This window comes from Amia ocellicauda, chromosome 14, assembly GCF_036373705.1.
Source record: "Amia ocellicauda isolate fAmiCal2 chromosome 14, fAmiCal2.hap1, whole genome shotgun sequence".
Taxonomy (NCBI): Eukaryota; Metazoa; Chordata; class Actinopteri; order Amiiformes; family Amiidae; genus Amia; species Amia ocellicauda.
In genome coordinates, this window is record NC_089863.1 from 24,587,716 (window position 1) to 24,600,203 (window position 12,488).

The 12,488-nt window shown below is 45.4% G+C and overlaps 1 protein-coding gene across 1 annotated transcript; it reads right to left on the reverse strand.

Annotated features, from left to right (window-relative positions):
* Positions 1–1,271: 1,271 nt before the first annotated feature.
* On the reverse strand, positions 1,272–9,606 carry psmd4a (proteasome 26S subunit ubiquitin receptor, non-ATPase 4a). Its single transcript, XM_066721333.1, has 10 exons — positions 9,499–9,606; positions 8,378–8,518; positions 8,095–8,209; positions 7,889–7,975; positions 7,707–7,775; positions 7,383–7,598; positions 7,171–7,279; positions 6,919–7,050; positions 2,566–2,633; positions 1,272–2,475 (listed from the first exon to the last, which is right to left on the reverse strand). Exons 1-10 carry the CDS (start codon positions 9,522–9,524, stop codon positions 2,293–2,295), a joined length of 1,146 nt encoding a protein of 381 aa, XP_066577430.1. The 5' UTR covers positions 9,525–9,606; the 3' UTR covers positions 1,272–2,292.
* Between the last annotated feature and the right edge of the window lie 2,882 nt (positions 9,607–12,488).

The window sequence follows — 12,488 nt, forward strand, 5'->3', positions numbered from 1 at the left end:
GATAGAAGAGCAACTTTGACTGAAATAAGCACTCGTTACAACCGAGGTATGCAGCAAAGCATTTGTGAAGCCACAACACGTACAACCTTGAGGCGGATGGGCTACAACAGCAGAAGATCCCACCGGGTACCACTCATCTCCACTACAAATAGGAAAAAGAGGCTACAATTTGCACAAGCTCACTAAAATTGGACAGTTGAAGACTGGAAAAATGTTGCCTGGTCTGATGAGTCTCGATTTCTGTCAGAATTTGGCGTAAACAGAATGAGAACATGGATCCATCATGCCTTGTTACCACTGTGCAGGCTGGTGGTGGTGGTGTAATGGTGTGGGGGATGTTTTCTTGGCACACTTAAGGCCCCTTAGTGCCAATTGGGCATCGTTTAAATGCCACGGCCTACCTGAGCATTGTTTCTGACCATGTCCATCCCTTTATGACCACCATGTACCCATCCTCTGATGGCTACTTCCAGCAGGATAATGCACCATGTCACAAAGGTCGAATCATTTCAAATTGGTTTCTTGAACATGACAATGAGTTCACTGTACTAAACTGGCCCCCACAGTCACCAGATCTCAACCCAATAGAGCATCTTTGGGATGTGGTGGAACGGGAGCTTCGTGCCCTGGATGTGCATCCCACAAATCTCCATCAACTGCAAGATGCTATCCTATCAATATGGGCCAACATTTCTAAAGAATGCTTTCAGCACCTTGTTGAATCAATGCCACGTAGAATTAAGGCAGTTCTGAAGGCGAAAGGGGGTCAAACACAGTATTAGTATGGTGTTCCTAATAATCCTTTAGGTGAGTGTGTATATATATATATATATATATATATATCCAATAGCACACATGTGCATACCTTTGTGTTCTAACATTAGTTTAGACAATACTGTGCATTAAACCATTTCTTTAGTCCATGTTTTCAAGAGCTGGTTGAACAGATTTATTTTAGGAAACGGTAGTTTCCAGTTGATGTTACTTGTTGAACAAGGGACAGATATTGGACTGTCCCTCTATTCCTTTAACCCAGTGGTTCCCAACCCCGTCCTGCAGCCTCCACTGTTTTGCTGGTTTTCGTTCTGAGCTGTTAATTGCTTAATTTTACCTTCAATTAAACGATTACTAGTTCAATTAACGGATCAATTAAGCACTCAGTTGGAAGAAAAACCAATAGGGCAGGGCAAGCTCCACTGATTTAACCAAAGGTCCAGTCCGGTCCACAAGAGATTTAAAACATAATAATTAAAAAAAACTTAACTCTGTAATTCATTTTAATTTTTTTATTGTATTTTCTTTTTTGTACAATAAGTTTATGAGTTTCCCCCACCAACAAGGGAAGAAAAAAACAAAGAAAAACTGAAGAAAAACAGTACAAGTATTTTTTTTTCTTTTCTGGTTATTTCTGTTATCAGACTAAACCATTCAACCATGCAGCCTTCCCAATATCCACACCCCAGCCTTCCCTTCAGGGCCCACTTCCCACAGAGCCCCGGTCCTTGAGAGCTATAGTACAGCAGGGTCTCCAGCCCTGGTCCTGGAGAGACACGGCCCATCACGTTTCTCAGCTGTCAATTAGTAGCTAATTGGTTTGATGATGCAATAGCCAGCCTGGATTGACTGAAAACCAGACCCCCACTGACACTAGCTCTCCAGGACATCCCTGCATTTCCCATGGGCATCCAGGACCACAGCTGCCCCCTCGTGACATATGAGCCAGCCTTTGTTGATAGAGAAGGGGCTGAAAGAAGGGCATGAGGGCAAAGAAAGATGGAGGAATGGAGGGGGGGAGAGGGAGAGAGGAGGGACTGACCACATTGCTCTCTTTAGATTTATTATGGTCAATACAAAAGAAGGCAAAAAGCAAAAGGTAAGGACAGTCTGGCTTGGTCGTCTGCTTTTCACTCCACCCTGGGCTGGTAAATGCTTAATTGAATCAATTACCATCTTAATTGTTCTCGATCTCCACTCCCTGTGTAGAGAGGGGGTTTCCCTGTAATCCCTGCAGGGGCTGCATTCTCTCCAGGACCAGCTGTGTGTCTGTCTGTCCGTCTGTCTGTCTGGATACATCTTCAGGTTAACGCGTGTGTATGTGTGAGTAAGTCAATCAATTTTGTGTGTGTGTGTGTATTGGGAGTGTCTGAATACATCTTGATGTTAATTCCTGTGTGTGTGTGTGTGTGTGTGTTTATCATTAAGTCTTGGCCGTCTAAATGTCTTCCCGTCTCAGGGACTCTCTCAGTCCGTCAATCTCCTCCACCCGTCCTGTTGTCCCCCCTCCCCCGCGGTTTATTTCTTCTTCTCCTCCTCCTCCTTGTCCTTCTTGCTGCCGTCAGGCTTGGGGGTGCCGTGGGGGGCCAGGGAGCCCATGGCGTTGCGGATGGCCTCGTTGTTGGGGTCCACGCCGGGCAGGTTCTCCAGCACGCTCTGCAGGAACTCAGGGTCCTGCATCACGTCGTAGTCATCCTCCTCCTGAGAGGGAGAGAGAAATGGTTTAACAAGAAAAAACTGATGAAGGTGGTTGCGACGGGGGGGTACTGCACTCCAGTGAGGGGGTCCTACCTTGGCCGACTCGGCTGTGTCCATTGCTGCCCCAGTGTCCATGTCTATGGGCTCGGCCTGCCCGAACTCTGTCAAAAGAGGGGGAGGGAGGGAGGGAAAGAAAACTAATATTTTTAAATTCAATTCCACATAAAACAGTCTCGGTCAGTCTGTGCGTGTGTGTGTGTGTCTCTCTCTCAATTCAATGTAAGCTTTATTGGCATGACATTTGTATATAAGTATTGCCAAAGCATGTGATCTTTCTCTCTCTCTCTGCCCGTCTCTGTCTCTTGTACTCAGAATTCAATCCCCTCATATAAACACCCAATTAAATTTCCATCCCAATGAACAGGGTGGTGCAGACCTTCGATAACCCGTTCAATAGAAGAAATGTTAGCGTGTAATAGCCATGTAAATGTTTTAATCCGACTACTTTCTACCTCATGCAATAACATCCAAAAATATTAGAAATACAATTATTTTCAGGGGTTATACACATTTAGGAAAAATACATTCCAGGACTTTTCCAGAACTATTCCATGACGTACATTTTCACTGGCGATAGAAATGCTTGTTTAAGAAACAGTTATTAACAACTGAACTACCATTAAGTAACATTATACAATATATATTATAGTTTATTATCTTAATAAACTTAAATGATTAAATAAAAGGGCAGAACTAAAATTACTTTGATTTACATATTGTATCTACTCACACACACGATCTATACTTCCACGATAGGGATGTATTTATTGAGTAATTGATAATGACATTTGACTGATAATAAATGGTAAATGCATATAACTAAATTGTAAACTATCAAGATGTAATGAATTGACAAAACATCTGTCCCACATCCGATGGTGGAAATCTCACTGTTTAGACTGAAGATGCTTATGTGAGCTTTCATCAAAAAGCAACACATAGCCGTTCGGCAGTTTGATTCGGTCTGTATGTCAAGAAAGAAAACGTGCTCTTTTAGCTTAGCGCCACAAGTCTGCACATTTTCTCTCACCATACCATTTCACATGATCTGTAGGAATAGTGAGAATCGATTACTTTGACAGCCCAGCGAACCTTTAGCAGGGTTCCCACACCTTCTTAAACATCAAATTCAAGGACTTCAAGGACTTTCCAGGCCCAATTCCCTCAAATTCAAGGACCCAACAAGGCATAGTTCGATACACAAATCAAGGTTAGTTACGGTTACAACACTGTGAGAATTTTTATAATGAGAACTAGCAGGCTTTACAGAAGCTCACAGACTATTAAAAAGAGCAAGAGGCTTGAATGTGTAAGTAAATGTTTTTTTCCAAAAAACCTCCAATTTCTATTCTTCCACAAAATATATAAATTCAAGCACTTTCAATTACCCATGTCTATTCATGTCTATTTAAACTTAAAACTTAAAAATAATAAATCGCAGCGGTAGCAGCCGATTTTATTAATATTTTAATAAACAACTGGACGGTGTTTCAGGCGGTCGTTTTGTGAATGGTGTGCAGGACAATCCGCAGAGACAGTCAGTGTGAAGGCGAACACGATTCAGTTAACGTGTGCCCATTTAAGTTAAATTAATGAATAAATAAATACAGCAGATCTGGGTTTCCCTCTAAAACATTAAGGACTGGTTTAATAAATGCATGCATAAACGCCATGACTGAAACGTGCACACTTTAGTTCAACTATAACCTGCTATATTGCAGTTGCTGTTACTGTATGATTAATCGTGAAACGTGTGTATTTTGTTTCAACTGTAACTTGCCCTGGTTAGGGACGTCTGATAAGTACATTATAAATAATAGGGCAAAAAGTGTTGTTTGCAGTTACAAATCTGTAGTAAGAGTAATAAGTTAAGGGAGTCAAGTTGTGCCATTTAAACTACATATCTACTAGCACATACAGTGAGTGAAAAAAGTATTTGATCCCCTGCTGATTTTGTATGTTTGCCCACTGACAAAGAAATGATCAGTTTATAATTTTAATGGTAGGTGTATTTTAACAGTGAGAGACAGAATAACAACAAAAAAATCCAGAAAAACGCATTTCAAAAAAGTTATAAATTGATTTGCATGTTAATGAGGGAAATAAGTATTGGACCCTTTCGACTTAGTACTTGGTGGCAAAACCCTTGTTGACAATCACAGAGGTCAGACGTTTCTTGTAGTTGGCCACCAGGTTTGCACACTTCTCAGGAGGGATTTTGTCCCACTCCTCTTTGCAGATCCTCTCCAAGTCATTAAGGTTTCAAGGCTGACGTTTGGCAACTCGAACCTTCAGCTCCCTCCACAGATTTCCTATGGGATTAAGGCCTGGAGACTGGCTAGGCCACTCCAGGACCTTAATGTGCTTCTTCTTGAGCCACTCCTTTGTTGCCTTGGCTGTGTGTTTTGGGTCATTGTCATGCTGGAATACCCATCCACGACCCATTTTCAATGCCCTGGCTGAGGGAAGGAGGTTCTCACCCAAGATTTGATGGTACATGGCCCCGTCCATCGTCCCTTTGATGCGGTGCAGTTGTCCTGTCCCCTTAGCAGAAAAACACCCCCAAAGCATAATGTTTCCACCTCCATGTTTGACGGTGGGGATGGTGTTCTTGGGGTCATTCCTCCTCCTCCAAACATGGTGAGTTGAGTTGATGCCAAAGAGCTCGATTTTGGTCTCATCTGACCACAACACTTTCACCCAGTTCTCCTCTGAATCATTCAGATGTTCATTGGCAAACTTCAGACGGGTCTGTACATGTGCTTTCTTGAGCAGGGGGACCTTGCGGGCGCTGCAGGATTTCAGTCCTTCACGGCGTAGTGTTACCAATTGTTTTCTTGGTGACTATGGTCCCAGCTGCCTTGAGATCATTAACAAGATCCTCTCGTGTAGTTCTGGTCTGATTCCTCACCGTTCTCATGATCATTGAAACTCCACGAGGTGAGATCTTGCATGGAGCCCCAGACCGAGGGAGACTGACAGTTATTTTGTGTTTCTTCCATTTGCCAATAATCGCACCAACTGTTGTCACCTTCTCACCAAGCTGCTTGGCGATGGTCTTGTAGCCCATTCCAGCCTTGTGTAGGTCTACAATCTTGTCCCTGACATCCTTGGACAGCTCTTTGGTCTTGGCCATGGTGGAGAGTTTGTAATCTGATTGATTGATTGCTTCTGTGGACAGGTGTCTTTTATACAGGTAACGAGCTGAGATTAGGAGAGTCCCTTTAAGAGAGTGCTCCTAATCTCAGCTCGTTACCTGTATAAAAGACACCTGGGAGCCAGAAATCTTGCTGATTGATAGGGGATCAAATACTTATTTCCCTCATTAACATGCAAATCAATTTATAACTTTTTTGAAATGCGTTTTTCTGGATTGTGTTGTTGTTATTCTGTCTCTCACTGTTAAAATACACCTACCATTAAAATTATACACTGATCATTTCTTTGTCAGTGGGCAAACATACAAAATCAGCAGGGGATCAAATACTTTTTTCCCCTCACTGTATCTTGATGATGATTACAATAACAATAAATATTTGCCATTTATTATTTTATTGTTGCACATGGAAATGTTCTCTTACGGTAGCGTAATGCTCGTCTGAATATAATGTTGTCTCTACACGTTTAGCTCTTCATAATATCTCTAAACAGAAATGTGTATTTATTACACTGTCTTCAATCATGTAAAGCACAAAGAATAGAATTGACACAAAAGTCCTCCCACGTCAGGCTGTATCGCTCGTAGTGTTGCTTTCAGTCTTTGTTTTTTAAACTAAACAGAAACCAAACCCACAATCGCTCTGCTCCTCCCACAACACACAAGACACTAAACTGGCTCGTGTTCTGGACAAGTGGGCGAGTGCATGTGTGGGACACCAAGAGAACGGGACAGGCTTGACTGCTACACCCCTACAGTGAGGGGGTCTCTTTGGAACTGGAAAGGGTACATGACGTATGAAAATTAATGTGGAGGGTACTTTGGTACCCAGTGCCAGAGAGTAAAATAAAACGATACTCTCAGAAAGTCGTGCTTAAGTTTTTGTATATTCCATGTTTTTCCATGACTTTTCCAAACCTTCCAGGACCTGTACAAACCCTGTGTTGTGTACAGCACTCAATACGTGTCACCGCCACCATTGACAATGATGGCATGAGCTTGGCATAAATGATTACCTCCAACATACTGAACGGTTTCTATGAACACTAACAGAAGGCATTCGGAATCTTCAATCGGAACACATTCATTCCAATTGCCAGAGTTCTCTGCGCTCCCTGGCAGACCCAAAGCGTCTTACAGCACAAGCGCTCATGTGCAGCGCGCCACGTCACTGACACTGTAGTTTCAAGCCCCGGTATCTCTGTAAAACGGGCGGGAGGGGGCCGTACCTGGCCCCTGCAGCGACATCTGCATGGCGTAGGCGATCTGCTCCTCCTCCGTCATGCTGCTGAAGTCGGGCAGGCCGGGCGTCCCCCTCTCCGGCTGCGACTCGGACATCTTCAGCAACGCCTCCTCCGACTCTGTGGGGGGAGGGAGGGAGGGAGGGAGAGAGAGAGAGTGTTAATACAGAGCTCTACGCCAAAACTGCACTCGGAGAATAAACGACAGTTCAGATCCTTCCAGTTCCCTCCCCCTCTCACCGTCTCCAGTGGGAGTGGGGATGCCAGCCTCGGCGGCAGAGGCAACCGCGGCCCTGCGAGCCTCTTCCTCCTGTCTCTGCCTCTGCTCCTCCATGGACACACGCAGCGCCTGAAGAGAGAGAGAGATGGAGAGGAGGTTTTAGAGTCTCGCTCTATCAGTGCGTGTCAACTTCCCTCTCTCCCGCCTTCCTCAGCCCCTCCAGGTGTCTCACCAGGGCCAGCTCGGGGTCCGCGCTGGGGTCGACCCCGAACTCGAAGTCGCTGGCCCCCAGGCCCAGCATGGCGCCACCCTCCCCGGCCAGGATGGGGGAGGACAGCAGGGCGTCGGCCAGGCTGGGGCCAGGGGGCACCGTCACCAGGTGGGAGCCGGAGCCCTCCTTCCCGTTCAGGGTGTTGATGAAGGACGTCAGCTTCTCTGTGTTCGTCTCCTGGAGAGGAGGAGGAAGAGGGAGAATCAGACCAAGGACACAGACGGACACTTCCCCCGACTACCTCCCTCTCCTGAGCTCTACTCCTCCTCCTTCTCCTCTGCTCACCTCCTCTCCGAAGTTGATGATGTCCACATTCACTTTCTCCTTCTTGAGTCGCTTTGCCAGCTTGACCAGCTATGGGGACGACACAGAGACCAGTGAGCACTCAATACAAAATAAAACACACACATAGGAAGAGGGATGAGTGTGGGAAGAGAGAGGGATGAATGTGGGGGGAAGGGACTCACATCCTTCTCGTTGTCTTCCACAGGACTGCCCACGAAGGCAATGATCCTCATCTTGTGGTTCTTCCCCTGCCTGTGTTTCAGAGCCAACTGCTCCCAGACAGACAGAGGGACAGACAGAGAGACAGGCCGGTCAGTGTGTCAGTCAGTCATTAGACAGTCAGACAGTGTGTCGTGTGTGCGTCGGCGGATCGGCAGGTCAGACTCACGTGTGCCACTCTGATGCCGGTGCAGAAGCTGATCTTGCCGCGCGGCTGGACAGCGTGCAGCTTGGATAGGATGCGCCCCGTGTCGGGGGTCAGCGTGGTCAGCACCTCGCAGTTACTGGACAGGGACCAGAAGAGAGACAACACCGACAATTAGTCAACCGACAGACACGCCGACACACACACACACACACAGAGGGACAGGCATGCCGTCACACACGGACAGAGAGGGAGAGACATACAGACACACACAGACGGAGGGACAGACAGATGGACAGGGCCTCACTTGGCCAGCGTGATGAGGCCCACGTTGTTCTCCGGGTTGCTGCGGGTCTTGGAGTGGCACACAATGTTGACTGCATCCTGCTGGGCCTGCAGCCGGGTGGGCAGGAAGTCCCCATTGCGCATGTACTCACTGTTGTCCACACTGTGGCACAGAGAAGGAAGGGGACGAGAGACCGAAAGAGAAAGAAGAGATAAAGTGGAGAAATAAATATCACATGGTCAACCAAGTCTCAAGAGCATAAGACAGACAGCAGTTTAAAAGCTGCTTACTCACCCAGCAGGGGGAAAACATTGAATAAACCAGGAACAAAACCAAATTACAGACTTTTAATCGAGTTCAAATCCATCTCTCTGCACACCCCCACCTGCACAATCATAGCCAATCAAAGGTTCAGTCTGAGGCCTGTGCAGCACCAGGGGGCCCCGCCTGCACCCCCACATTGTGTCACAACGACAACAAAAACAAGGATGACGTCACTGGCACCGTGTTCCTCAGAGCCATGACGTCAATACAGTTCCCGACGAATGCATGTATAATTCACCGCTGGGGGGTACTTTATTTACACACGCACACAGTGGCAATTCCTCCCCTAGACAAAAAAATGTTTCCCTTAATGCCCCCCCCACCACTTTTGCAATGCAAGTTCCGACCCTGGCTGATAGTTAAAATAATATTCACATTCATAATAACAATAACCCACAGTGCTGCGGTTCAGCGGTGGGCCGGTAAATAAAGCGACTACTACAACACAGTACCGGCCGGCCGACAGCCACGGAACCCGGACCCGTCCCGCACCCGACCGCCGCCGGTGCTGGTGTCGGTGCCGCAGCTCGCCGGGGGTCGAAGGGTCAGGTTCTCCCTGTGACAGCGGGGCCACAGCGGCCGGCCCGCGGGGAGAAACGGCGCCCTGTCAGTCAATGACTCAGGAAAATACGGCGCCCATCCCCCCCTTCCCCGCATCCTTTCACCCGAGCGCCGGCTCTGCTGAGACCAAACCCGGCTCGAATCCCCATCGGCCGCCTAGGAGAGACGGACAACCGCTCCCCCACAGGACGCCGGCCGCTCCGCGCTTGTTCCCCGGCAGAAAGCGTGTAAATATCGGGCAGTTTGGTGCTTCTTACCAGACCATAGTACTCTCGAGCACCATCTTGGAAAGTTCCCTGCTGCTGTCTGAGTGACGGGACGGAACAACGACGCCTCTGATTGGACCACTGGCGTCGTCCGACCTTTCACCCGGATGGAAAAGCCAGAACCCGCCTGGGAATTCTGGGTAATGTAGTTTTGTTAGGTCAGGCTGTTGTTTTTTGTTTCCAATATTTGAGATTCATGTGTGTGTTTACTGTGCACATTAAAATGTATCTGGGGATTTCATATGAAGGGGATTTTGCGCTACATTGTGGGTATAATAAATGGACATAATAAATAGGGTAAAAATACATCAAACATTATGGGTCAATTGCAACAAATAGTGCACTAACTGAGTATGATCCCATGGTTAGTAGGTAGCTATAACTAGTACTAAATTAGTCCACAAGTTTAATACCCATTGCAACAAACTTAGTTAGTTAGTCCCCAACTGTTGATAAAAAGGTCTCCATTACAAACCCCCAAATCACTGCTGCTGCCCTCTAGAGGAGACTATGGTTCCAGCTAGGCTCACTACACGAAATGTAGCCCGATTTGGCCCTCCTGATGAATCTGCAAATGTGCGTGATGACAAGCAGCTTGGTCTGTCACCGATGTATGTGTCCAATCAATAATGTTTCATATTTACAACAAACAAACAAACAAACAAACAGGAAGAATAAACATGACAAGAGTATTTTAGATTTATTGATATATTGTTTGATTGTGTGATTGAAGTGTGACTCCTTCACAACGCAAAATACATCAATTCCTTGAAAGACAGTCGTTAAGTGTGATCTGCCCACCATTCTCAAAATAGGGTCAGATTGTATTCGGAGGCCGGAGACCAGCAGCAGCCAATGAGAGCTGAGCTGATTAACGAAGACGACTATGAAAAAAACAGGAAGGATAAACATGACAAGAGTATTTGATTTTCATGAGAATTTATTAAAATAACAATGGTTGTTTTGGGGCAGGTTATTTAAAAGTACTCTATTACAGGGAAAATAATATTTTCAAATACAAATAGCAATTCATATCTATAGTTGCTCACCTCCAGCTCTCACACAGAGTAGACAGGCCGTTGCCCTCACATCCCCAGCCATGTCTTCACACATCCGCATCTTGAAATGGGGAGGTGGGGGGGATACTTGGTCTGAGTAGGAATACAAAATCACAGGAAATATTGATATTTATGACATATTCTGGAACCAGACAGTCTACTGATCAAAATAAGACCATCCACGCTTTGGTAGAAGCAACACACACCCGTAGAGAGAGAAAAATGTGAAGATGGAAAACTGTTTACAGTGTACTGATACACAATGATTTTACTTCATTGGATCTGTGTTGGAACCTATTTGCAAAGTTATCCAATTGAAACTGAGTGATCTGTGACCGTCTGAATGAGACTCCCAGAGCAGACTGTGCGTTTACCCCCCTGGGCTCTGAATGACGGTGGGCGACACGGACACTGTGAATCGGATGTGTTTGAGAATGAAATGCGCTGGTAGCCGAGAAAATTAATTGCAATTAATGAATTGCAAGAACATTTTGGATACCTCTCAGACCTTGGAATCTCTGGAACTGCTCTTGCCTGGTTCTCCTCCTACCTCAATGACCAAACCCACCCCGTGACATGGCGCTGATCTCCGTCCACACCGCAGCCTCTCCGCACACGTCCCAATGCTGTCCCGGGCCTGTTCTCTCTCGTGTAAAATTTAATGTGGAAGGAAAGTTAGAAATTCTCTCTCATACCTGTTTTACTCTCTTGTATAGTTAAGAAAGATAAGGTCAAGCTAGAAGGTCAGGCCAGAAGGTAGTTTGATTTCTGTTTGTTATTTATGATGAGAATCTTGGAGACAATGTCAAACAGTATGATTGAAGTGCCTGCTCCCTAATCCATGTATTGATCAATGAACTCTGTCCTATAATGATATATATTCTGCTTAGCTAACTCTCTAAGATAATATAGCAATGACTCTGTGATTTTTTAACCAGATCTTTGTTTTTTGTGTATAAAAGCCTCTGACTTTTAAATGAAGGCAGAGCGACTTTGGGATCTTCTTGAGTCACTGTTCCTCTCCACGCTGCGTGTATTAAAGGCATTGCAACTAACGCTCCAACCTGGTTGAAGATGATTGTTCTTCCACATTACATGGCGATGAGGATCGGGATCACTAACCCTGACGGAAAGGACCGGAGTGGCCAGACCAGTGACCAGCAAAACCGCGCCGGCAAAATAAAAAAAAAGGTAAGGGAACCTTTTTTGAAAAATTCCCTACTGCGGTGCTTTGCTTTCACTTGTCTGCTCCCCTGGCTCTCTGACGATGAGGTAATGCGATCTATATTTTAATTCAACGTTGTTGCTTGCCTTACATCAAGTACATGAGGCAGGAAATGTTTTCTTGCTTGTTAAGAAACAAGGTTTCTTAGGCTTACCATAGACTTGACTGTGTCATCTTGTTTATGAAGAAACAGGACTGTGTCTTCCTATTTAATCTGTAAACTTGACTGTGTCTTCTTGTTTGTGAAGAAATAGGACTGTGTTTTCCTATTTAACCTGTAAACTTGACTGTGTCTTCTTGTTTGTGAAGAAATAGGACTGTGTCTTCCTATTTAAGCTGTAAACTTGACTGTCTTCTTGTTTGTGAAGAAACAGGACTGTCTTCCTATTTAACCTGTAAACTTGACTGTGTCTTCTTGTTTGTGAAGAAATAGGACTGTGTCTTCCTATTTAACCTGGGTTGCCACGAACTTGACTGTGTCTTCTTGTTTATGAAGAAATAGGACTGTGTCTTCCTATTTAAGCTGTAAACTTGACTGTGTCTTCTTGTTTGTGAAGAAATAGGACTGTGTCTTCCTATTTAAGCTGTAAACTTGACTGTGTCTTCTTGTTTGTGAAGAAATAGGACTGTCTTCCTATTTAACCTGTAAACTTGACTGTGTCTTCTTGTTTATGAAGAAATAGGACTGTGTCTTCCTA